Source organism: Centropristis striata, chromosome 2 (genome assembly GCF_030273125.1).
Source record: "Centropristis striata isolate RG_2023a ecotype Rhode Island chromosome 2, C.striata_1.0, whole genome shotgun sequence".
Classification (NCBI taxonomy): domain Eukaryota; kingdom Metazoa; phylum Chordata; class Actinopteri; order Perciformes; family Serranidae; genus Centropristis; species Centropristis striata.
In genome coordinates, this window is record NC_081518.1 from 42,660,034 (window position 1) to 42,687,267 (window position 27,234).

Sequence of the window (27,234 nt, forward strand, 5' to 3'; positions counted from 1 at the left end):
TAAGCTTTAGTTTTGTCTCTCCACCTGGATTATTGCTTAGCTGTTTGGCCAAATTTTCCATTAGGTTATTTAATCCTCTATGGTACGGTGTTGCCCTCAGGCAACATACCCATTTTTGGCCTGTCAAATTTCTATAATGCATGTTTTTGAGTGATGTGATACTTTAAAAAAGGGAGAAGAGTACACTGTCCTACAAAGCCTACCTGCAGTAACTACATTTTTGGTCAAAATTGAGTTATAACTAAAAATGCTCCTTTTATAATGTTTTTAAATTTAAAATTTTATGTTTTGTACCCTGTTGTTTATTATATATATATTATATATAAATAATATTTTTTTCCTAACTGGCATCATAATGCCTACCATAGAGGGTTAAGACAGTTACAACTGATGCAGTAAAGAGTTGATAGCAAATGTTACTGAAATGTATGAAGTGAGAAATAGATTCCTGTAATCATTGATGGTTGTCATTTGGGATGTCATAATAGCAAAGACCATCCGTTTACTTTTTTTCCATAAACTATCCTTTGGGACAGATGCACACAAATACTCAACAAGACACGCTGCTGGAGATTTCACACAAAAAGTCTGGTGGTCTCGGTGTGATTCAGTGGTGAAGTTGCAACATTATTGCATTTTTCATTTGGTTTGCTTTGCTTTAACACTGTGCTTTATCAAGTGCACCAAGCATTGTAAACAAAAGTCCCTCATCTATTGGACAGATTATGTGTATTGTTGGAGGAGTTATTTCACTTTTATGTGGCATTGATCCACTGTGCAATTGAATTCATTAGCCACCATTCATTTGCTAAATCAGACTTTGTTGTTCTTGTTTGTGTGTTCCGTGATATTTGGCCTTTACTTCATCATTGGACCACGTCTTTCCATAGGACATTTTTCAACCCTGCTACTTCGTTTCCTGGTACTGATTCTCAAATTTTCACCCAAATTCAACCCAGACTGCACTGTGTTTTGGTCGGCTTCCTTCCTTTGGTTCTCACCTGCAGCGAAGCAAACTGGTGCACTTGGAAGAGACCCCCATTTTTTAACAGACCAGTGTTCGTTTGAGCATTCACACCAGCAAACCAAACTGACTATCTTACAAAACGCACCAGAGTTTGTTTCAAGCGTACCAAACAGCTCAGGTGTGAAAGCCCCCTAATTTGAGCAAAATCAAAAACCACATCGGTTCAACATACAGTAACAGAGCAATGTAAGAATGAATTACAATAACAATTGCTGTTATTTTTGCTGAATATTTGACTGAAAAGGGGGCTGGGAGACAGAGGGCGACATGCAACAATTGTTGTGGGTCAGATTTCAGCCTGCAGTGGAATCAATATATGTCTCAAAACAAGAGTAAACAAAAGTTTAGTAATAGTGAATATAGAATATTTGGTTGCTTGTCATTGTCAGTTACAGTTGGACAATTCTACCAGACTGGCAAGCAAGGTTATAATAGTTTTGGATTTTTCATTAGTTTTAGTTTTAATTTCGTTGTGAATTTTTGTTTTCAAATTCAGTTAGTTTTAGTTAGTTTTAAGAGTGAGTTTTCTAGTTTTAGTTTAGTTTCATTTGAAAATGCTTAGTTTTAGTTTAGTTTTTATTAGTTTTAGTGTTAGTTTTAGTTTTTTTGTAATGGGCTATGTGTTGGGTGCCAGATTCAAAGTGGTCATAATAAATTTAGCCTTTATTTCCTTTGGTTTATCCATCTCAGCCCCAATAAGGTTATTAACTGTTTTGAATTTTGGTTCTAGTGTAAACATCCCAGTCTCAGTAAACATATTCACCATGTGTTGCATGTTCAAATAGAAACACTGAATTATGAATGAAAAAAGTTGACAAAAACGAAAACTAAGGACATTTCCACTATAATTGTAGTTAGTTTTAGTTAGTTTCGTAACCACCCAATACAGTTTCAGTTAGTTATCATTTTTTTAAAAACTCTAGTTTTTATTTTTATTTCAGTTAACGAAAATGTTTTTTCAATTCTAGTTTTCGTTATTTCGTTAGTTTTCGTTAACTATAATAACCTTGCTGCACTGCAAAAAAGCCAACTTGTATTTTTTGGCCTAAAACAGTGATTTAAGTTGGTAAAACTTTGAAATATAAATTATTGACATTTAGGGCAATAATGTAAGTTAGCACAACAAAGGAAGCCAGTTGTCTGCTCAAAAACAAGTTTGTGAGTTGTTGTTACTTATATCTTTAAGTTGGGGTTCACAACAAGGGACAATAGTTCTGCTAACTCTTATTTCTTTGTTGTGAAATTTGGTCATTAGCGAAAGCTAGCGGCTAACAGATGCTAGCGGCTAACTGGTGCTAGCGGCTAACTGATGCTAGCGGCGCTGCTTGTTACAGCTACAAGAGTAGCCATTAGCGTATCAAAGCTAATACAAAATTGTGGTCACAACATTAGCGGCGTTACAATCGTGCCAGAGAAATTCAGAGTTGAGCAAACTCCAAAACAAAACTTAAAATATTTAGTTTAATTGTCCAACTTAAAATTTTATCGAAGTTTGTTGCCTTGAAATTTTGAGTTCACCCAACTTTTCTTTTTTTGCAGTGTGGCAAGGATATGGCAGTGCATGTAGTATGTGTGCTATGAGCCCTGATTGGCAGTAGTTCCTGTTTGTATATGAGTGTGTTTTCATGCCTCTATGTGTTTCAGACACCTGAACATGAGCCAGGTGCTCCAGCTTGGCGGTGTGAACGAGGACATCCCCTACATCTACCCTCAGCTTCAGCACAAACACTTCACCGGCTGCATCCGCAACCTCATCGTTGACAGCAAGGTAACACACTTTCACATGCAACACTGACACACATACACATCACGCAAGCCCAAACTCCCGCCTGCACTCTAGCTGATAAATGGATTAATAACAGGTTTCAACATTCACAGTACCCTTGTGCCATGTAAGATATTTTTTTTACGCTTTTAACTATAACCTCAAAGCTCTTTCAAATATTACACACGTTCCCTCAAAGGGTGAAATGGAATATAAACCTTTCCACTCCTGCCCAATCTGTCTTCAAGTCAAGACTTTCAAGTAACCTTTTGCTGCTCTGTTGGAGTTAAAAAGTCAAGGACTCCATCCTCCACCATGACAATCTGAGCCCAACCCTAGCAAAACCCAAATCATTTCTGTGTGAACACAGGCCTCAGGTATGATAGCCTTTTGAATACACACTGCCTTTTAAAGTCTAAAATTTTGGTAAAAATTGTATTTTCTGCTTTAATTTTTACCTTTGCATAAAAAAAAACCCTGACTAAGTTAGAAATGTTGCCCCTGCTGGTCCAAAACTATAGAGTCTGACTGGTTTAACTGGTATTCACACATTTGCCAAGAGGACAAAATAATCGGAAATAAAACATTTTTGTTTGAAAGACGTTTAACCTACTGCTTAAAATTGGCCATGTGTAACTTACCACTCTTTAAGAAGCAGTATTACCTCTGCTGCTTCACTCTTTCTGCTTGCATCTGTCATTTAGCACATTGTGATGTAAACTTAAGTTACAGCTGGTATATAATGTGCTCTGCATTCAGATATGCCTGGAATCTGATCATGCCATTTTTGCATTCTCTATGCAAAGAAGACGAGTGGGAGGGGAGCAGGAATTCTCATTTTTCATGACACCTTCAAAGAGGCAACAGAAGCTTTGACAGGGTTCTTTTTGTTAGTGCTTGCAGCTGATTTTAACTGTGGAAGTGACTATTTAAAACTGGAGAGAAAAGAGTAATTACTGGTACTGTAGGAGTCGATCCTGCTGGACTCCTTAAGCTAGTATTTCAAGCGGATAAATGCATGATTTTGTTTTTAAATCAGTGGATAGTCAAAGCTGTCACCAGCCCTGATGACCTTTTTATTGCAGTGCAGCACATCCTTTGTCTAATCCAATAATATCTTGGCATAAACAAACAAAGGCATATATAAAATGAGATAAAATGAAACACATACAGCCTAATACAACTGCATGTGTAACTAGAGATCCGCCAAACTTGATTCTTCCCCTCCTTATATAAACCCTTCCACCATTATTTGTAGATGCTGTGTGTCTAGCTGATATCACCGTTTCTTTTTGAAAATTAAAACCTATAAATCCCCCAGTATGGAAGTGATTGGGATTAACCACACAGTGGAGATGTTCATCCATTATGCTGACTTGTGCAGTTTGAGTTAGGTGGAAGGAGCCCCGGGGCCTCCAGGGCCGGAGATTGCAGCTCTTGTTACCTCCATAAATATAATTTATCTGTATCAATTCATGGATTTCATCCATTAGCTATACCCGCTTTAGCTTAAAATGGTCGCACGGGGGGTTGGAGCTGATCCCAGGTGAGATTGGGTGAGCAGCAAGGTACACGCTGGACAGGACGCCTATCAATCACATTGCTGACACAAAGAGACAGACAATCATTCAGGCAAACATTTGCACCTATGGGCAATTTACAGATTAACCACACCTGTATGTCTTTACTGTCTTGTAATGTTGGAGGAAAGCGGAGCACCCAGAGAAAACCCACGCAGGCACAGAGCCATCTGAACACAGAAGGGCCCTTAACCGGCCAGTGTGTTCGAACCCAGAACTGTCTGTTTTATCTATTCAGGAGACATTTAAAGCTCTATTAAGATGTTGAATCTCAAGAGCGGGGCTATAAAAGGGTGTGTGTTTCTCCGGCTGCAATGCTAAAGGCTTGAAGTCGGTGTGGTGTACCTTATCTGGAGACGTAGCGGGAGGCTGCACAAACGCTATGTACTAATGAGAGAAATCTGCATGATGCGTGTGGGCGGACATGAGGATAATAAATCTCCAAAGAGCAAGCAACAGTAGGCGTACTGATGATTAATAATGTTGATGGACATGCTACGGCATTGTATCTTCTTTTTTTTTCATTTGGTGTTGTTTTTCTTATCTTTTTTGTCACTTTCTCATCTGTCTGACTTGAGGTGTGATGTGGTAAAGGTTACTGACATATGCTTTAACTGCATACCTTCTATGTCTGCTTTCTTGTCCCTCTCCATACATGTCACCATGGTTGTATGTCTTTGTATATGTTGTTACTTGATCCTGTGATGAGGTGTCTGGCTGTGACTACTGTGAATGTGTCTGTACTGTGTGTATATGTGTGTGTGTGTGTGTGTTCCTGTGGGCATCTGTGTGTGTATTTCATACATTAGCATGTTTCTGTTTTGGAGCCAGACAGAGACACCACATGTGAGGACCATGTCAACTCCATTAAACCCATTGAACTGTGATGCATGGCTGTGCAAAAACAGTGTGGTATGTGTAGATGAAGAAAAATGTAAATTACACTGGGCTGAAGGCTAAAACAGGGCTGTGTCCAGGAGAAGACACAGGAAGATTTTTTTTTAAATCTAAAGCTGTGTTTCTATTCTCAAGTTTTTCTGTTGTTTTGACAAAACTGTCACTCCTTTTTTAAGTATGGAGGTTTGCAGTTACAATGGGCTAATGGCATTTTGAACGCTAGCAACTTTGAATTATAATGAAAGTTGGATTTGCAGCAAAAAAGTTTCATGTGTAACAGACATTCTTATAATAAATAAGAACTTTTATTGCTGCATTGCTTGGATTACATTTGTTTGACATAAACACATTGGAAGCAGTTTCAGAAAAAACACCTTTCTGGCCAACACTACAATTTAATGTGAACATCTGAATACATGAGTGAAGAACACCCTGTGATTTTCAGCAAATTATTTCCATTCTCTTACTTTGTAAAAAAAACAGTAACTCCAGGTGTCATACATCAGCTATACTGAAATCCAACAAATTATTAAGGGAAATTCATATGCTCTAGTACAGTGATTCCCACTCTTTTTCTTGAGGGACCCATAATTTTACCACTGTAAATATTTTTAATTTTTAATAATATATTTGTATTCAGCGCAGTTTAACTGCTTTCGCAGGACACCAAGTTTGTGTGGATTTTCGGTTTTAAGAAGTTAAATTTGCGCTTATATCAGGGATGGGCAACTGGAGGCCCGGGGGCCACATACGGCCCTTACCCTCACTTGAAGTGGCCCTCAGTACAACTACATGCATTTGAGCATGAAATCTTAAAAGTGCTGTGTAAAAATGCACAAAATTACTTTTATTTTACCAATTAATGTTGGTCTGCTGTTTTTTCACTGAAAAAAAAGAAACCACAGTAAGTGGTTATTTTTTATTTGCTTCAAGCCTTTTGTATTCCTATTTATACTGTTATACATGCATGTGAGTATTAAATATGTTAAGTTACTGCACTGTAAACATATTTAAAATTGCAGTTTCATCATATCTCCTGAAAAACACAGATATTCAAACTTGCATGAAGCCTTGCCATGTGTTGTGAGTTCGTAGATTGGCTTTTTCCCCCTCAGATTTATAGGTATAGATGTATATATTTAACCTATTAGATTTATTACACCCCTTAAAATCAAGAGGGCTTCGCAACCCCCCCATGGATCTTTGGTGGTCGGGCCCCCCCGGTTGGGAATCACTGCTCTAGTATATATATTTGTATTTTTGACATTATTGTAGGCCTTCTCATCATCTCAACTTAACAATGAGCCGTGCATAAGGCCAGGTCCAGTCAAAATGTTTGGTGTGAAAGAATGTGACTGGTCTGCACAGAACCTGGACCACAGCCCAGTTCAACCCAACACCTTTGGGTTGAACTGTCCAACTGGGAGCCAGGCCTTACCGGCCAGCACCAGTATCCGGCTTTTCTGATGCTTATGAGAGAGAACACTGAACAGATATTCTAAAATCTTGTGGAAAGCTTACCAGAGCTGTGGCGGTTTGAGAATGAGAAGTTTCACCTCATTCTCACTCCCAAATTGTCACATATGGTCAGGAGCTCTTGTCCTAACTGTTTAATGCACAGGGTAACTGTTGTTCAGTCACATATTGGTATAAAGTTGGGGTTTCCCCTCACTTTTGGCCATGTAGCATATGCCAAGGCGTATTGCATTTGCACAGTACACTCAACAAAATGATTCAAGCCCTTCTTAGATGTGACACATTAATGTATTGTTCATCTAATGAAAATATATCAATTAAAATCAAATTAAAAGTAGTTTAAGAAGTGTAACCTAAAATGTATTAATTTACTCCCCTGTCCTTCCCTTCAACCCAAAAAGAATGACTTTCAGTTTTCCAATTCTATGTTTTTAGGTTGAACGAACACAATTTCTTTATTTTAGCTCTCCTTGACATAAATGAGTTGAGGTAACTCAATTTAAATACAATACATACATGTTTTTAATTTGAGGTTGACCAAATGTAAAAAAGTGAGCTACATTAACTCAAATACATTATATTGCATCAATGCACTTGTTTTGATTTGGGGCTACAAATATTTGTTGGATGGAAATTCTGCCCACAATTGAATTGAGTTCATCCAATGAGTTATTTTTTTGAGTGTAGTGTCTTTGGCACATGATGGTTGTCCAGCACCTTGCTCTACAGTATTTTGGGTTTTCATGCAATTTGTCTTTTATCTGTATTTCCAAAACTGTTAATCTGGTTTACAAATCCTTAATTAGCAATAAAACTTAGTGTCATTATCCATCATATCACCTCACTTAGCTCACAGCACAGTCACAGCTGTATACTTTGTATTTTGGTGTAGAATTTATGTTTCTCTTCCCATTGGCTGAGACATTTTTATACCCAACACCTGAAATTAATCTTGGCAAACAGGGAACCTGACAGGGTCTCTGTGTGAGGGAGTTATGCTCTTCTCAGCCAAAGCCAAAATTGGTTATTTAAGCAAATGCAGGTGTATTTTTGCATTCAACTCATAAATCGGCCCAAGTTTTTTTGCTCCGACACACAGACATTCATCACATTGACACAGATGTGCAGTCAAATTAATTGCAGACACCCCGATGTGTCTCCCAGTCATTGATTGCTGTGATTCAGTTCTTAGTAATCAACATTATCAGTCCAAAGCAAACAGAAGGGCTGTAGCTTTTAAAGGTCAGCAACCAGTAAGATGCCTCATTGCTGGAGGTCAGAGCCAATCAGCAACTCCCTGGCGGTATGACTCACTGTCAGTTTTTACGATCCTTTGCATTTCTACGTCCTCGACGCAGCACCAACAGAACTCATAAAGTCCGGTTCGGCAGACAGGGGGTTGAACATATTAATGTATTTTACGGCATGGTTTTGTGAGGGACACAAATTTAGATGTTCAAGGTTCCCTTGTCCTTTCAGCTTTCTATGCAGTTACCCATGCTGTTTGTATGCCAGAAGATTTGCCCATTGTTTGGTTTCATCACTGTGGGAGAAGAGAGGGTGGGAAAGTAGAAGGCCACAATGTACCCCAAGCTCATGTCGTTCAATACGTTTGAAAGTTTCCTTCCTAATCTTTTTCATTTCCACTTTGGTTGACTTTATTTTCTTCTTCACCCCCTACCTGTTTGAACTGTGTCTTCCCCAATCTCCTTTCTCTTCTGTCACCTTGCTGTTTGTTTGCTACACACTGTTTATTGGCTACTCTCCCAACTTCCTGTCTTCTCATCTCAACTTTGATTTCCTTTTTAATGCTGTTGCCTTACATCTTTTTTTTTTCTTTAGTTTTTCTTTTAATGTAAAAAAAAACGTCTTGTCACTGCAACGTTTTTATCTGTGTTGGACTACGGAGATCTTTTGTACATGAATGCTGCTGCTAAATGTCTTAGAATGATTGATCCTGTTTATCAGCTTCTTTGAGGTTCATTACTAACTGTAAGATGTCCACTCACCATTGTGAATTATACTCTCGGGTAGGATGGCCTGCTCTGGCCACTCCAAGGGCTAGTCATTGGTATACTTTCATATATAAAGCAATATTTGGACTGCTGCCTTCGTACATTTGCAGCTTAATTACTGTGAGAAATGCAGGATCTTATTCTCTTCGTTCACAAGATCAATTGTTGCGTTCTGTCCCTTCTGCTCTACAGAGTTGGGTAAAAAGGGCATTTGTTTACTCTGCACCTTATGCTGGAATATGCGCCAGAAAGAATGGAAATTAACTGAATTTGTTTCTTTGAGCACTTTTAAATCCAAACTAAGAGTTATTGAGGCCAATTCCATAACATGCACTTGTTTCTCATGACGTGTTTAAGGTCTGTATGTTATGTAAATATGTAACTGTATTCTGTGTTTGCTGCCTCTTGGCCAGGGCTCCCTTGAAAAAGAGGTTCTTAATCTCAATGGGATATTCCCTGGTTAAATAAAGGTTAAATAAAATAAATAAATAAATAAAACTCTTCTTTCTCCTCTCTCTTCATCTTTCCTTTCTCCCCTTCCTATATCACTATCTCACCTTCCTCCATCTCTCCTCCTTCCTTTCCTTTCCTCTCCTCTCACCATCTTTACATTGACTACTCTTCCATCTCCTGTCCTCTATCTGCTCCATTCAGCTGTATGATCTGGGCTCCCCGGCCGACTCTCAGTCCAGCTCTCCGGGCTGCCTGACCACCGACAGCAGCTGTGTCAACATGGGCTACCCGTCCTGTGGCCACCGGGGTCGCTGTCACGGCGAGTGGGGCTCCTTCAGCTGTCAGTGTGTGCCAGGATACACAGGACACCAGTGTGAAGAGGGTAGGCCAAACTTTTTTGGACATATGCATTAAAGGAATACATCACATTTGTGGTGGATTGTATAACTCAACCTTTTTGAGTCGCGACCCCCAATTTAACATGCATGTTGTCCGCGACCCCCGCTCACTGAACAGAAACTCACACGCACAGTTCAGATCACCCAAAAAAAGAAACAAAATGACCAAAAAAAACACAAAATGACCAAAAAAGACTCAAAATGACAAAAAAAAAAGACACAAAATGACACATAAAAGAAAAAAAATGACCAAAAAAGACACAAAATGACTAAAAAAAGACACAAAATGACTAAAAAAAGACACAAAATGACTAAAAAAAGACACAAAATGACTAAAAAAAGACACAAAATTACCAAAAAAGACACAAAATGACTAAAAAAAGACACAAAATTACCTAAAAAAGGAAACAAAATTACCAAAAAAGACACAAATTGACCAGAAAATGATCAAAAAAAGACACAAAATGACCCAAAAAAAAAAAAAAATGACCAAAAAGACTAAAACACATTAACAGATGAACACTTTAACACAGTGGAGACAGAGCTGACTTCCAAAATGATTTGGCGACCCCCAGAAATCATCTCGCGACCCCAATTGGGGTCCCGACCCCAAGGTTGAGAATAGCTGGTATAACCAACAGCAAAACAAAATCATGTTACAGAAAGATCATTCGCTCCTTGGCTAAACGCTTACAGCACAGACTATGTTGAGTTACTGCATGTAAATTAAAGCATAATTGGAAGAATTTGATGTTATATGGAAAATGAGTTTGTGGTAGAACTGAAGTAAAATGTGGAGTAGCATTAATTCCTAAAAACTCTTATGTTAGAAGATGAGTGATGACTCTCAGACACAATTAAAATCATTGTACAGAAGATTAAATATATGGTTTTGTTTGTTTCATTTCAGATAATTTTTCCACATTGAACAAAAAAAATACATACATACAAGAAATCAAGATAAAATGAGAGACAATTTTTTAAATTGTAATGAAAAACACAAAACTTAAGTAAAATGATGAAGAAATAAAACGAAATAAATCCCCCACACCTTCAAAAAAAACAAAATGCAATAAGATTTTTTATAGCCATATAAAGGTGGAGGATGATGACAGGTTCAGGATCAGAGGCAGAAAGCAGGTCAGTTGGGAAAATGTGATAATATTTTGAGCTGCGTTGAACAAAAATTGCAGCAAATTTAAACGAGCGTGGAGTGAACACAACCCCCCGTCATCCAACCTGGTCTCACAGAAATCCGTGAAATAGCCACGGATTTAGCTTAACTCAAAATCCGTGGAATAGCCACGGAATCGCTCAAATTTCCGTGAAACTGACACGGATTTCGCTACAATGCAAGTTAATGACAGTCATATCCCGTGGCTATTGGTTTGTTCCAAGTCACGTGACTTTCAAGGTCCCAGCGGTCAGAACAAAAAACATGGCTGACAGTTCTCTCATTTTTAGTGAAAAATCAATATTTTGACTTAGTTTCTGCATAAAAATGGATTTTGATCACATTTCTAGCGAGAAATATATGTTTTATTTTCTAAATATTCACTCAGTGAATGTACATAATCACTTTGTATGTTGGAATAGCCACGGGATATGACTATGTCATTAACTTGCATTGTAGCGAAATCCGTGTCAGTTTCACGGAAATTTGAACGATTCCGTGGCTATTCCACGGATTTTGAGTTAAGCGAAATCCGTGGCTATTTCACGGATTTCTGTGAGATCATGTTGCCGTCATCATAACACAGGTTGGAAAAATTATACAAGAACAAGAAGATAACTTCTTCTATGCTTCATTATAAGATCAAAAACAACCAAAAATAGATGCAAAAATGACCAAAGATGACACAAAATTATCAAAATAGACACAAATTGACCAAAAATACATGTAAAAATTACCAAACAACCAAAAATAGATGCAAAAATGAACAAAATAGATGCAAAAATGAACAAAAAATGACATAAAATTGAATAGCCTGTATTTATTAATTAATTAATAACACGTCTTTATTGTGTGGGGGAAAAAAATGAATTGTGTCATTATCAGACCGCCATTACATTTTTCATCTCGCGCACCCCCTAGCAGCAGCTCACGCACCCCCAGGGGTCCACGCACCACACTTTGGGAATCCCTGATCTACAACAATACTACAACAAATACATATCACCATACTAATCAATGAAATATAGTTCCTCCATTGACCTCCATGAGTTTTTCTCACCTGAAACAGCTTCTAAACATGAACCTTTATAGGTTATAATTATGTCGTTGTTGATTTACACTTACAGTGAGCTCATTGTCACAGGTGCACACGCCCATTTTAGCTTCTAGCTTAATGTATCACAGCTAAACAAGGTGGCCAGTTGCATGTGACAGTTAAAGGGGATAAAATGAGACATTAACAGCTTACAGGCTGTTTTCTCTCACAGCCTCTGGGATGCAGAGCAAGTAAACCCATTTTTAATTTGCAGTTTAAAGTGTCACTCCTCAATGCTGTATTAAATCTTGCTGACTTGAATACATCGTGACTCCCCTTATAAACATTAAGGGTAGGAACCTCCTGTTTTGTCAATGTGTAACGTAGAATTTTAACAGGCTTGTGTTCAACTACAATGATTGCTGGATCTTACCAACCAGGGTTAATTATTTCTGCAGCTGTTCCGTGCCTTGGAAACATTAATGTTATACAATAACCATCTGCTTCATGGCCTCCTGTATGTAGGTGTGATGTACTCTATTTGTAAATTAATGCATATAGGTCACGCTCTTGCCCTTACCTCAGAGGATTCTCTGTTGCTGCTGTTTAATTCTTGTTATTCTCAGAGAGCAGCATGCGGGCCCTTTGGCAGCATCCATATTAGCGATAGTCATGGCCTGAAGAAAGCAGATCCTTTTGAGCTTTTCAGTGTTGGCCTTATGGCTGTGGAGGCGTTTTTCCTGACTGCAGCAGTTGGAAGAGACTGTTAGTTGGACTGAGATGGGATCTTTAATGACCCTCCTGCACCGCCCCTTGTACACGTCCTCCAGATTGAGGAGAGCACCTCCAGAGAGGCTTTCTGCTGAGCACAGCACTTTCTGCCAGATTTTACAGTCTTGTTTGGATCTCGTCTTGTACCGCACAGTGTTGTTCCCTTACAGGGCTCTCTCAAATTAATGAATGAGTGAATGAATCACTTGCCATATTCATGAGATGATTCATGTCTTTGAAAAAGAAACAAGCTGTAGAGTCAATGGCCAACATGTCTTGGCAACAAATGAGGCAATCATTGGAAGAACAAAAAGAAATGTGTATTCTTTAACACAATTCTTAAATGTAGACTGCGATGTATTGTATATTTAGGAGCCCTGGCAGCCTGCAAACTGGCAAGACAGAGCAAAAGAATAAAAGACTGGTGCACACTAGAGGTTTATAAAATCTTGACTGATTTAAAAAATGTGGGAAACAGGCAGTTGGGCCCAGACACAAAAGAACTGCATTTACCAACCTGGTCTCACAGGAATCTGTGAAATAGCCACGGATTTGCTGAACTCAAAATCCGTGGAATAGCGACGGAATCACTCAAATTTCCGTGAAACTGACACGGATTTCGCTACAATGCAAGTTAATGACAGTCATATCCCGTGGCTATTCCAACGTACAAAGTGATTATGTACATTCACTGAGTGAATATTTAGAAAATAAAACATATATTTCTCGCTAGAAATGTGATCAAAATCCATTTTTATTTAGAAACTTAGTCAAAATATAGATTTTTTTTACTAAAAATGAGAGAACTGTCCGCTATGTTTTTTGTGTCAGTTTCACGGAAATTTGAGTGATTCCGTGGCTATTCCACGGATTTTGAGTTAAGCGAATCCGTGGCTATTTCACGGATTCCTGTGAGACCAGGTTCGCATTTACAGTACACAAGCATGATCAAACGAGACTTCAGGAAAAAAAAAAAAGTGCGGTGCTTATGTGTGCTTTGTTTTGCACAGAAAAAATACTATAAAAACCAAAAACTGTGTGGCTGAAGTCATAGGTGAGAAGATAGGATCAGCAATTTTTTTGTCAGTCTCAAACCGGGTAAGCCACAAGCTAGTGTGAAGGGAAGGCATCCTGTCCTGCTCACTCACAGGATTTCAGTTTGCTTCGGTAATCGGAGAGACTCTGATCTAGTCAGTAACCCTTCACACTAGAGCAGTAGTTCTCAACCTTTTTGAGTCGCGACCCCCAATTTAACATGCATGTTGTCCGCGACCCCCGCTCACTGAACAGAATCTCACACGCACAGTTCAGATGACCCAAAAAAGAAACAAAATGACCAAAAAAAGGAAACAAAATGACCAAAAAAGACTCAAAATGACCAAAAAAGACACAAAATGACCAGAAAAGACACTAAATGACCAAGAAGACACTAAATGACCAAAAAAGACTCAAAATGACCCAAAAAAAAGACACAAAATTACCAGAAAAGACACAAAATTACCAGAAAAGACACTAAATGACCAAAAAAGACTCAAAATGACAAAAAAAGACACAAAATGACCTAAAAAAGGAGACAAAATTACCAAAAAAGACACAAATTGACCAGAAAATGATTGAAAAAAAAGAAACAAAATGACCAAAAAAAAAAAAAAAAGACTAAAACACATTAACACATGAACACTTTAACACTGGAGACAGAGATGACTTCCAAAATGATTTGGCGACCCCCAGAAATCATCTCGCGACCCCAATTGGGGTCCCGACCCCAAGGTTGAGAATAGCTGCACTAGAGTAACATACGAGTAGAATGGGTATACAAGTGTTTCAGACCAGCCTTGAATCCAGAACACTGGAACAATTGTTAGGCTAGTGAATCGACCCAAAATCTGCCCAATTATCCTCTGGTGTTGGACCAGCTTTTCCAACTGTTTTCCAAATAGCCTTGGGGTTAAAATTCTGATCATGTACCATAATTGCATCTCTCTCTCTCTCTCTCTCTCTCTCTCTCTCTCTCTCTCTCTCTCTCTCTCTCTCTCCGTCATTTCCTGTCTCTCTACTGTTTATAATGGAGCCATTTAGAAAACACTTTAAAAAAGAGCTTCCTTTATGTCTGTTTTAAGCTTGCCCTGTACCCAGATTGTTACTGGAGATGCCTTTGCTGAAAGGTATTTACACCTGATATGAAATTGCATTTCTGGCATTCACATTAAATATTGATGTGTTAAAAAAAAACCTGGCCTGTGCCGTGGTAATATTAAAATCCTCAAAGGTACACACAGTTTTGTTCCACCTCACTTAGTTGGCATTCAGACCAAAAAACATCCCAATGGGAAAAAAACGCAGCAGGCTCAGTAGCTGGTTGATGGGTGTGTTGTTTCAGGTAGCAGGGAGACAATGAAATATGATCCAGAGTCTAGTTAGAATAACATTTGTTGTTGTTTTTGTTGTCAGACAACACAACACTGGACAGTGGTTTATAACTATTATGAGGAAGTACTCTGCTGCTTTAAAAAGTTATCACATTTTGATTTGTTTTGTGACACTGTTAGCGAAAAGAACAATTCTGCTGAACTGGAAACAAAAAAATCCTCCAGTTTATCAAACTTTAATGAATGATATAATGAAACATTTGCAGTTAGAAAAAATAAAATTCACCCTGAGAGGTAAGATAGATACATTTTACACAATATGGCAGCCATTTATGGATTATTATACTAAATATAACCCAGTGAAAAATTAACAAATGTAAATTTTGGAAAACCTGACATCCTCCGAGTTGTATTATTAATATTTAAATCTATTTTATTTGTAAACCTTATTTTTGTTTTGATATTTGATTTGACTCCACCTAGGTTTTTTTTTGTGGGTTTTTTTTTATTGCTTTTATTTTTCTACTATCATTCTGCTCTTATGTGTTGATTTTAAGCATAAATGAACATGTACATTCTTTATTTTTGTATGTGAACGAAAGAAAAAAACCCAATAAAGAGAAGTTTGGAAAAAAAAAAAAAAGTTATCACATTTTACATTTTGTTGTGACAATCACAAGTGAAATCAGCAATACTCATCCAGTGATATCCTATAATCCATTTTTAATATTGTTACCATATAAAGCCTAATGCTGGCTCTTAAGTTGATATGATCCTCATTAGATCTGTTTCCATCCCTGCATTATATTCCCAAGATGCACGGTAATATCAGGAAGAAAGAGCATCTACAACAATTCTAAGAAGCAGTTAGAAAACCACCCAGAAAAAAAATATTCTTGTGGTTTTCCTTATGTCGCAGTCGCTTTAGTAAATCAATAGGGATTTAATGAAAACCCAGATTTCTGCAGGTCTAGCTCACCATAGCATCCTATGCTAAACAAGCTATCTACCCAAGAAAAGTAATGTGTGTTAATGTGTTTTAGTCTTTTTTTTTTTTTTTTGGGGTCATTTTGTGTCTTTTTTTGATCATTTTCTGGTCAATTTGTGTCTTTTTTGGTCATTTTGTTTCCTTTTTTAGGTCATTTTGTGTCTTTTTTTCAGTCATTTTGTGTCTTTTTTTGTTTTTTGTTTTTCTTTTTTGTGTCATTTTGTGTCTTTTTTTTTGGTCATTTTGAGTCTTTTTTGGTCATTTAGTGTCTTCTTGGTCATTTTGTGCCTTTTCTGGTCATTTTGTGTCTTTTTTGGTCATTTTGTGGTCATTTTGAGTCTTTTTTGTTCATTTTGTTTCATTTTTTTGGTCATTTTGTGTCTTTTTTGGTCATTTAGTGTCTTCTTGGTCATTTTGTGCCTTTTCTGGTCATTTTGTGTCTTTTTTGGTCATTTTGTGGTCATTTTGAGTCTTTTTTGTTCATTTTGTTTCATTTTTTTGGTCATTTTGTTTCTTTTTTTGGGTGATCTGAACTGTGCGTGTGAGATTCTGTTCAGTGAGCGGGGGTCGCGGACAACATGCATGTTAAATTGGGGGTCGCGACTCAAAAAGGTTGAGAACTACTGCTTTAAAGGAACAGTGTCTAAAGAACATACAGTACTGTGGAGCCATTATTACTATAGGGTTTTTTTCTATTTTTTTAACAGGCCTGCCTAGCTTCGGTTAGCATTGCCCCATCTTAAGATACAATTCACAAAAGATTTTGTGCTCATGATATTACAGCACAAGCATGCCCTTAAACTTTTTGCCGCTGAGTGCAGTTTGCCCTCTTTTCAGAGAGAAAAAGGAAAATGTAAGTGCCAAAGCAGTTCTCTCAAGGCCACTCTACCATTTGACTCACAGCTGGGTGTAGATAGCATCACCTGTCTCTCCCTCCTCTGTTTATTGGTGGTGATGACAAATAAAAGGACTACTCAAAACTTACAGCAATGTAATACCCTGGTTGGTAAGAAAAGTAATGTTTGTTAGAGCAAAATTGATGGTGTTAATATAATTTTATGTACAAAAAGAGCTCCATGGTGTTGATAAAAACAGCAGTAAATCACAAGATGGGTTTTTGAGAAGACATGGCTGATCTATTGCATATTGTATGCCAAAAATGTGCCAGTTGACATTGCCTTCAAGCTGGATTTCATGAGCCACTCAACTTCGTCAAAGTTGCATGGAAGAGAGACAAAGAGGAAGAGGTGTGGAAGAGAATTTAACTTGCATATGCCATGAGATGGAAGAATGGCTTTGAAAAACATTTTAGGTGTGCTTGGTTTCGTCTGCCTGGCTTGCACAAAATCCACTTCTGGGAACATGGGCCTAAGGAAGAAGAACCAAGCATAACCCAGGCTAAATCACACATACATATTCTATCTTTTGTCATTTGCATATTCTGTCCTGCCACCAGCTCTCTGCTTGGAGACTTGTGAAACTGACTCAGTGGAAGTTAAGTGAGGTCACTTCCCTCTGGAATGAATCCTCGTATAATTGGATAAAATGTTACGTGTTGCATTTAAAACTTTAATTATGTTTATTCTAAATAATTGCACTATCTGACTGACTTGTGTGTTTCTGTGTGTGTCCCCAGAAGTCCCAGAGTTTTCCTTTGATGGGCACAGTCACGTGCACTACCAGCTGACGTCCCCGCTGCCAGCCCGAAGGACTTGGGTTCAGGTCCTGGTTCGAACTCGCAAACACAGCAGCACCATCCTGAATCTGATCTCCAAGGAGCAGAGTGAATACATCCGACTAGAAGTAAGACTGCTCTCTGTGTGTGAGTGGGAATGTGTGAGTGTCGGTGGTTGTGTAGACTGTGATAGATGATTATGTGTAAGCTTGTCTTCTCATTTTCAAAACTCTGAATGTGGTTTTGGTATGTTTTTGGTTGTGTGTGAAAAACAAATCAAGTCTGTTTTTGCAAGATTTTGGATATAGAGAGTATGTTGCTTCTTCCTTCCCTCCTGCACAGTAACAGCATCATTTTCTTCAATCATAAACTGCACTTACAACACGTAGTGTTTCTGTTGCTGTGATGGAGCCGGGATGTAAACAGGAAAAAATAAAAGGAACACAATAACACCTGTACAAGCTGCAGATATTTTCACCAGACATTACTGTAAAAGTTATTAGAGCTGACATGGTTATCATGTTATCGTACTGCATTGGGTGCATGACCCAATTACCCTTTAAAGCAGCTATTCTCAACCTTGGGGGGGGGCGAGATGATTTCTGGGGGTCGCCAAATCATTTTGGAAGTCAGCTCTGTCTCCACTGTGTTAAAGTGTTCGTGTGTTAATGTGTTTTAGTCTTTTTGGTCTTTTTTTTGTTGTTTTTTTGGTCATTTTGTGTCTTTTTTTGATCATTTTCTGGTCAATTTGTGTCTTTTTTGGTCATTTTGTTTCCTTTTTTAGGTCATTTTGTGTCTTTTTTTAGTCATTTTGTGTCTTTTTTGGTAATTTTGTTTCTTTTTTGTGTCATTTTGTGTCTTTTTTTATAATTTTGAGTCTTTTTTGGTCATTTAGTGTCTTCTTGGTCATTTTGTGTCTTTTCTGGTCATTTTGTGTCTTTTTTGGTCATTTTGTGGTCATTTTGAGTCTTTTTTGGTCATTTTGTTTTCTTTTTTTGGTCATTTTATTTCTTTTTTGGTCATTTTGTTTCCTTTTTTAGGTCATTTTGTGTCTTTTTTTAGGGATTTTGTGTCTTTTTTGTGTCATTTTGTGTCTCTTTTTTGGTCATTTTGTTTCCTTTTTTAGGTCATTTTGTGTCTTTTTTTAGGGATTTTGAGTCTTTTTTTGTCATTTTGTTTCCTTTTTTTGGTCATTTTGGTTCTTTTTTTGGGTGATCTGAACTGTGTGTGTGAGATTGTGTTCAGTGAGCAGGGGACGCGGACAACATGCATGTTAAATTGGGGGCCGCGACTCAAAAAGGTTGAGAACTACTGCTTTAAAGGAACAGTGTCTAAAGAACATACAGTACTGTGGAGCCATTATTACTATAGGGCTTCAGTTAGCATTGCCACATCTCAAGATACAATTCACAAAAGATTTTGTGTTCATATTACAGCACAAACATGCCCTTAAACTGTTGCCGCTGAGTGCAGTTTGCCCTCCTTTGTGTCTGACTGCAGTTATCCATGTGGGTAAAGTATAAATGTTGCCCTTGCACCAAGACACAAGACAACACAGAAGGTAGAAAAATGTCAGAGAGAAAAAGAAAAATTTAAGTGCCGAAGCAGTTCTCTCAAGGCCACTCTACCATTTGACCCTCAGCTGGGTGTAGATAGCATCACCTGTCTCTCTGTTTATTGGTGGTGATGACAAATAAAAAGACTACTCAAAACTTGAGTGGTCCTTCAAAACATGTTTTTTCTTTCTTTTTCTGAGTGCACAGCTTAAACAGACACATAATTAGATGGCTTCAATAAGTTGGTAATATTTTTTTTTTTAGTTTTCGGCAAATTTACACCTGACCTGTCATTGTATGAAGTAATGTCTACCAGCATCATGTCCAAAGAGTCTCTTTCTTTACTCCACTTCCCTATTTTCACATGTGACTTATATTTTTGTATGCTTGTATTTGAGAAGCCTGAAATCTATTTGTGACGGTACATGAATGTTTATTGGCTGTGGACTGTGACGAGGGCTGGTAATATCAAAAATATTAAAACAACCCCTGCAGTTGATCTTTTTTGTAGCCAGATCTGTGCAAATAAATGACTAGTTGAATGGTTTTCTCGCTGTCAGTCACAAGTGTTTCGATGTAATGCAACATGTGATTGGCCCACGACCACTTCATCTATCATCACCACTTCATCTATCATCACCACTTCATCTATCATCACCACCACCTTTGACAGAGGCCCCGTTTACACGAGGACGCTTGCGGGTAAAAACGGCAAAATATTTTAGCGGAAGTGTCTTTCGTTTAGACGGTGACGGCGTTTTCGGGGCTTAAAAACGCAAAAATCTGAAACCACCTTCCAAAGTCCGTCTACACTGACAAGACACAAAACTCTGATCTGATCTGCTCACGTCACGTATGTGTTTACGTCACATACATGCTCCAGTACAGGAAATAAACAAACGTGGGATTATTTCCATGGTGGGACCTTCAAGCTGCTCTGGCAGCTCTAATAAACTTACAGGAGTCTTTCCACCAAATGTACAGGATATGTACAGATAGTATTAGTGAACAGAGAAGGATCTGGAATTACCTCCATCACATTTTGGATGCAGCAATTGGTGGGAGGAGCCAGACGGCTGTGAACGAGACCTGGGAGATCTAGTGATGGTGGAGAACTTTGTGGAAGGAGTAGCTGATGAAAATACGTGGTGTGAAAACTTCTGCATGCCCAAAGATGCTCTTATGGCTTTAAGTGATGCCGTCTGGCTGCATACAATCCAATTCCACACACTTTTGTGTCACCGTATGCAGCAGATTTCCTCCCGAAAACGCTCGTCTAAACGAGGAATAAAAAGTGAAGACGCCACGCCACTTTTGCATCTTCTGTTCAGACCGTCATCATGTAAACGGAGCCAGAGTTGGCAAAATGAATGCTTTCAATGTATTTTTATTTATTTATTCCTACGTGAAAGGTCTCCAATAAAGAACTGTTGGAGAAAGGGTATCAAATGAATACTCTATTTGTGTCAGTATCACTTTAAGGCGACTAGAACTGCTGCTGGTATCAGAATTCTTTAAACAGCACCCAGCCGACTGTGACTGATGATGCTATGTCACTTCTAGAAACAAAGCCGGTTAAGTGTGTTTTACCAAATGATGAACTGTCCCTTTAATTATGTGTTTTGTGTTTTATTATCCTATAGTTTACATACAATGATCTACAATGTGCCATACATATGCTTCAAGTTTAATGTGATGTCAAGCTTTAATACAATGTCTAAATTAATAGTTGAAGAAAACAGTGGTTCTCATATGGTGTGTTAGCAGCGCAAATGATTTAGATTGACACTGAAAGCACACTGCCTGGACTGAATACATTAACAATATTATTTGGTTATTTGTCTTGAAGGCTTCATTTCTCCCACTCTGATTTTCCTCTGGTCGCTCTGCTCACACTTGATTTGCTCTCTCGTATTTGTTTATTTGCTAGCCTCCCTCTGTTTCCTTTTTTTTTCATCCTTTCCACCCCTGACTTATTCTCTTCCGAGTCCTTTACTCTCACCCCACGATGCAACCGCAACTATTGATCAACCATCACTGTCTGAAATGATGATGATTATCCATACCACAGCTGCTGTTACAGTACAACCTCTCCTCTGATCCCCGTCTGTCATCCATCTGTCTCTCCTTCCTATCCACGCCTTCCTACATTTCCTCTTAAATGTCATACTGCTCCCTCAGCACGGCCACATGGGGAGTGGGTTCACATCATTTATCCACAATAAATAGTGCATTTATTCCCGGGTGCAGACAGCATGAAAATGTGTGTAATCTCATGAAATGGCCCCCCCTCCCTCCTCCTTCTCCTCCTCATTGAAACATTGGAAACCCTGCAATGTTCTCTGTCAGAAATATAACCATATTGCCTTCTAGGATTATGTTTTTCACTGTAATAGTTCTGTTTGCTTTTAATCAGACGAAGGAATTAGTATGCGTTACTCTTGGCTGGCTCCAAACTCACAATGTGAGAAGCTCTTTGTTTCACTTGTTTGTGTGTGACTTGCATTCCAACAACATGGTTAGTTAAATATATTATAATTCTTTGTTAAAGCTCCACCAGCCCCCTCCCTTGGAATACTGATTGCAGCTTTTTGCATGAGTTGTTCTGCTTTCTTCCTGCAAAAGTGAATATATTTGAAAGATTCTCCTAAATGGTGGCATTTTGTTGCGATTTAATGTTTCAAGTAGTTAGTAAGTTGCTTAGTTTGCTTTGATTAATTCATTTATTGGAGACAATGCACAATAACCACAATCAGTGTGAAGGTGCTGGGATTACTGGGGATTTCCACCGGGCGCGTTACAGCAGCAGCACGTCAGCTTAGCGAGCCGCCGTATACACGCGAGATAACGAGATCACGCGATAATCCTGACCATACGGGAGACCGCAAGACCCGGTGATAAACTTTAAACTCTATTTATACAGTCTATGGATAAACTGTGTGTATAAAGTAAACAACAACAACAAAAACCAACTTACTTTGCTTCTGAAAGATCTGTTGATCTGACCATCTATCCTTATAAAAACAATATGTTGTCATAAATGATTGTATGATGTTCCACTTCAACAATCAGTCTCTTGTCGTCCGTGTCGCCGATCCTCTGAGACCCTTTGATTGATTGATTGATTGATTGATTGCTGATCTGGTGCCCCGGTCATAACATAATGTTGATGTGAAGTAGTTTTAGGCTGCATGAACTGCGTATTGTGTTTTATTTTGAAAGGGGCGGAAGTGTTTTACGCTGATTCTGAGTCGGACTTCCTGTCTGGTGCCATCTGCTCTGTTGAGATTCACGTGGTTTGTCAGCGTCTCGCGGAGAAATAGAAGTCCTACCTAATGCTCGCGTAGAGACGCTGACGCGACGCTGCTGTAACGTTACGCTACGCGCCCGGTGGAAATGCTCTCATTGATTAGAGTGTTACCTATTTGCAACGTCATACGCGATGCTGACGTGGCGCTGCAGTAACGCACCCGGTGGAAATCAGGCTTTAGCTCAACTTCAAAGGTCTTGAGAGCTAAAGAACACAGCAGCTGGACTCTGAGATCACAAATCCATTTTGCCAGGCTCCAATGAATGCACTGCCAATCAGTGTCATGTGAGGAGCTGCTGCTAGCTTGATGTTTGTGAAGACATGGAAAGGTGTGTGAGGGTGATTAACAGATGGTTCATCCAATCACCTGCCAGGTAATTTTTCAAAGTGCTTGCCCTTTTCCAAACACCGTGCAATGACAACTTCTCAGATAGTTCTGTGTAGCAGACCATCTGGCAGCAGCAGGTGATGAGAACACCTCGCTTCCATTAAATTCAAACATCTTTGAATATTGCCTGGAAGTTGACTGCCAACCTTTTGGAACAGTATATGAAACTAAATAATAAGGCCAAAGGTCCACTTACTAGCTTTCAGCTTTTACATCATGTTTCACAATCTTCCTCAGTTAATAGAACTGGCTCAGGTGAACTTTGGTCACAACAAGATCTTCAAACTTAATGAAGGAATAGACAGTTTGTCAATACCACCAAAAATGATACATATGAGTGTTTGTCAAAATGAGCGTTTCACGGTTGCAGAGTGTGTACCGCAAGGGAATTTCTTTTGGAAGAATGTACTTCATCTTTCCACTAGAGTTCAAGACACTTGGAGAAGTGAAACTGAGCACAGATTATGACTGATTGTTTTGCCTCAGAGTCGCCAAAGTAAATATTGGACCCATTTTCCACAAATCCACAAAATCAGACATTAAAATGGCATTTTTAGATGTACAAATCAGAGAAAATGACGTTTGTTTAAGATCTTTATTGAGCAACACAGGTATCCTTAGCACTTGACAAATTGTGTCAAAATTTTTGGATAAAGACACCTAATCTTTGCAAATCATTTTTTAAATTTTTTTTCTAAATGTTGATATTAGTGTTGTCCATAGCTAATTGTAGAAAGAAAATTGAAGAAAGAAAATATAAAGTCATTATGCTTTTGACATTCACAACACTTCCAACTGATTTGACAACAACTCAGAAAAGGAAAAAAAAACAAAAAAAAACAATAGCTACTTTTGTTCACTATTCATAATGATGTCCAGTAGTTAATGTCCTAATCTGTAATCATGCACAGTTCAGACACATTCCAGTAGATTGTATATATATATATATATATATATATGTGTGTGTGTGTGTGTGTGTGTGTGTGTGTGTGTGTGTGATAGCCATAGTTTACTGATCATTGACATTTCACAGGCACTCTTCAACTCCAATGTCCATGTCCCCTTTCATTTAATTTACTCTTTACTCATTGTCACCATGGTGCCCATTTTAAGCCGCTGTTCAACCTCCAGCTACGTGCTCCCTGACAGATGTGGAAACCAAGAGCAGCGTTAACAATTAGATGAATAACATGGACTCAGTACTTATTTTTCATCATTCAGACACAAGCTGATGTCATCTCAGGCCAAGGTTGAAAGCTGGGATTGAAATTATCAAAGTATAGGTCTTTTTATTTGTGGCCATGGCTTTATCATTTCAAAGTACGATTCTCACTTTAACTGAAAGCAAATGCGACTGTACTAGAACCTTTTTAATGTCAGTCTCTTAACTGACATTTAAAGGGGACTTGCAGGTTGCAGCGAGGGGACTAAAATAAATAAATCACGCTTCACATAAAGGCCTGTATACATCTCCAGGAATGCATTAAACATTTCAGACTGACCGTACTGGATGAGGTTTTCTTTAAGATCAGAATCACGATAGTATTGAGTCTGTAAGAGGAGGCAAATTGAGGTTCCTTTCAATAGAAAATTGTTGCAGTTTAATGGTGTGCTGTTGGCGACCAAGTGTGGTAAGTCTGAGATATTATTATTGCTTCTAAAATCAGTAAAACTGCACTCTTTGTATGCTTATGATGCATTAGGTTGTTGGGTTATCCGTCCATCTGTACCACTATAATTCTTATGATGCAATATCTCTCGATGTCTGCGAGGCATTTCTGTCCACCTCAATTCAAGGATGAACTGATTCAATTTTGGTGGTCAAAGGTCAAGGACACTATGACCTCAAGTCTGTCCTTTTCTCTTGATATTCCATCATTATCTCTGGAATATCTTGAAGGAATTACTTCTAACTTTGGCACAAACCTCAACTTGGACACAAGATGAACTGATTTGATTTTAGAGGTCATAGTTCAAAGTCACTGTGGCCTCACAAAATATGGATAAAATAAATAATAATAATAATAATAATAATGACATTGTGCAAGAAGCCAAAGGTCAGCTTCACTGTGACATCATAATGTTCTGCAAAAACACTTTTTGGCCATTATTCAATGCCATAACTCAGAAACAGAATGGAGAATTGTGATCATATATCACATTTGGCTGGATGTTGAATTGGTCTGAACCTTTTTTTTTTTTTGAAAATTATATTTATTGGGTTTTTAGAATTAACATGACACATACATTAATGAGGGTTTACATGGCCACATTCTTAGATAAAAACAAAACAAAACAAAACAGACAAGACAAATTACCACTAAAACAAAGAACAAAACAAAGAAAAACAAAAAAAACAATAGATACAAAAATAATAATAATAATAATAAAAATTACAACCCTGTATTTCCTATGTAGCTGCTGTGTTGTTGGTCTGAACCTTGATACTGTGGTGCTTGTATAGATCTCATGTGTTGCCGGGTTTAAAATGTCCAGAGTTTGGAATTTATAGTTTGTTTGCGGCAACACCCATGTTTGAAGTATTGTTAAGTTTACTGGCAACATATGAACTGGACAGTACAATTCTGGACAGACATCGATGTATGCGGCATACAACCATTATGGGGTAATTCTAGTTTTCATTATTTTATTTTCTTTAGCCCCATTTTGTGTACTTTTTTCTCCGTCTGTTCTTCTTTCCTCAATTCTCCTTCCTTCATATCACCTTTGTGCTTTCTACATCTGATCTTATCTGTCTGCATCTCTCTGCTCTGCTTTCAGAATTTCCCAGTTACCTTTGTTGTTAAGACAGTAAAGTGGCATTGGGGTTGACAAAATGTAAGTTTTGTAAGTCACTATAGGTCAAGTCAAGTCAAAGTTTATTTATAGAGCACATTTAAAAACAACCTCACTTGACCAAAGTGCTGTACAGTTATTAAAATAGAATAAATCACACACAGATAGGTATAAATAAAAACAATGAAACAATAAAATACTAAAAACAGTAAAACAATAAAATAGTAATAAAAACTCAATCCAAAACAGAGTTAGAGATAAAAAAAAGAAAGCAATCTAACATATGGTTAACACAAACAAAATTATGTTAAAATTGTCCACAGGTATCTAAAATGTGTTCTCTAAAAAAGTTCTGTCTTGGCTGTGATGTAAACTACAATTTCTTCTTCAAATCCTTGTAAGCTTTTCTCAGTTTATGGATATTATATGCAGGACATGACTAGGGTACGAGAAAAACATCATTATAAGATACTGAAGATTTAATGAATATTAATATTAAACACAATACAGAGGAGATCATTATTCAGCATTTCAACAGATGATTAGATTATTATTGCCTCCAGTGGAGATAGTGGTAGGAGTTGGTCTGTGTTCACACTGTATGCATTAAGGCTCACAGTATGCACAGTGACATCACAAACATCACATTATTCTAACTAAGACATCACATCTCTGGTCAGTGGCTCCTTCGGTGTCATTACCGTGCAGCTATATCCAGTAATGGATCACCAGCCAATTGATGTACACACTATAATGAAAAACATTTTAAAAAAATTAATGAACACAATAACAACAAATTGTGTTATAAGCAAGACGTTTAAAGTGTTTCACACACAATGGGGAAAGGTTCTCGCCACCACTGCAGAGAACATTTTTTGGCAGCTACTGAGATGCCACATGAACTGTAATTTTTTTAATTTTTTTAATTTAACCTTTATTTAACCAGGGAATATCCCATTGAGATTAAGAACCTCTTTTTCAAGGGAGCCCTGGCCAAGAGGCAGCAAACACACAATACAGTTACATATTTACATAACATACAGACCTTAAACACATCATGAGAAACAAGTGCATGTTATGGAATTGGCCTCAATAACTCTTAGTTTGGATTTAAAAGTGCTCAAAGAAACAAATTCAGTTAATTTCCATTCTTTCTGGTGCATATTCCAGCATAAGGTGCAGAGTAAACAAATGCCCTTTTACCCAACTCCGTAGAGCAGAAGGGACAGAAAGCAATAATTGATCTTGTGAACGAAGATAATAAGATCCAGCATTTCTCACAGTAATTAAGGTGCAAATGTACGAAGGCAGCAGTCCCAATATTGCCTTATAAATGAAAGTATGCCAATGACTAGCCCTTCCAGTGGCCAGAGCAGGCCATCCTACCCCAGAGTATAATTCACAATGGTGAGTGGACATCTTACAGTTAGTAATGAACCTCAAAGAAGCTGATAAACAGGATCAATCATTCTAAGACATTTAGCAGCAGCATTCATGAACAAAAGATCTCCGTAATCCAACACGGATAAAAACGTTGCAGTGACAAGACGTTTTTTTTAC

General features: G+C 38.0%; 1 protein-coding gene across 1 annotated transcript in view; it reads left to right on the top strand.

Moving 5' to 3' along the window:
- The window catches only part of si:ch211-186j3.6 (neural-cadherin), a 393,221-nt gene that overhangs the window by 307,056 nt on the left and 58,931 nt on the right, over positions 1–27,234 (top strand). The window contains exons 30-32 of the mRNA XM_059351714.1: positions 2,672–2,795; positions 9,415–9,595; positions 17,586–17,752. Of these exons, the coding sequence (XP_059207697.1) occupies positions 2,672–2,795; positions 9,415–9,595; positions 17,586–17,752 (472 nt within the window). The remainder of the gene's footprint in view (positions 1–2,671; positions 2,796–9,414; positions 9,596–17,585; positions 17,753–27,234) is intronic.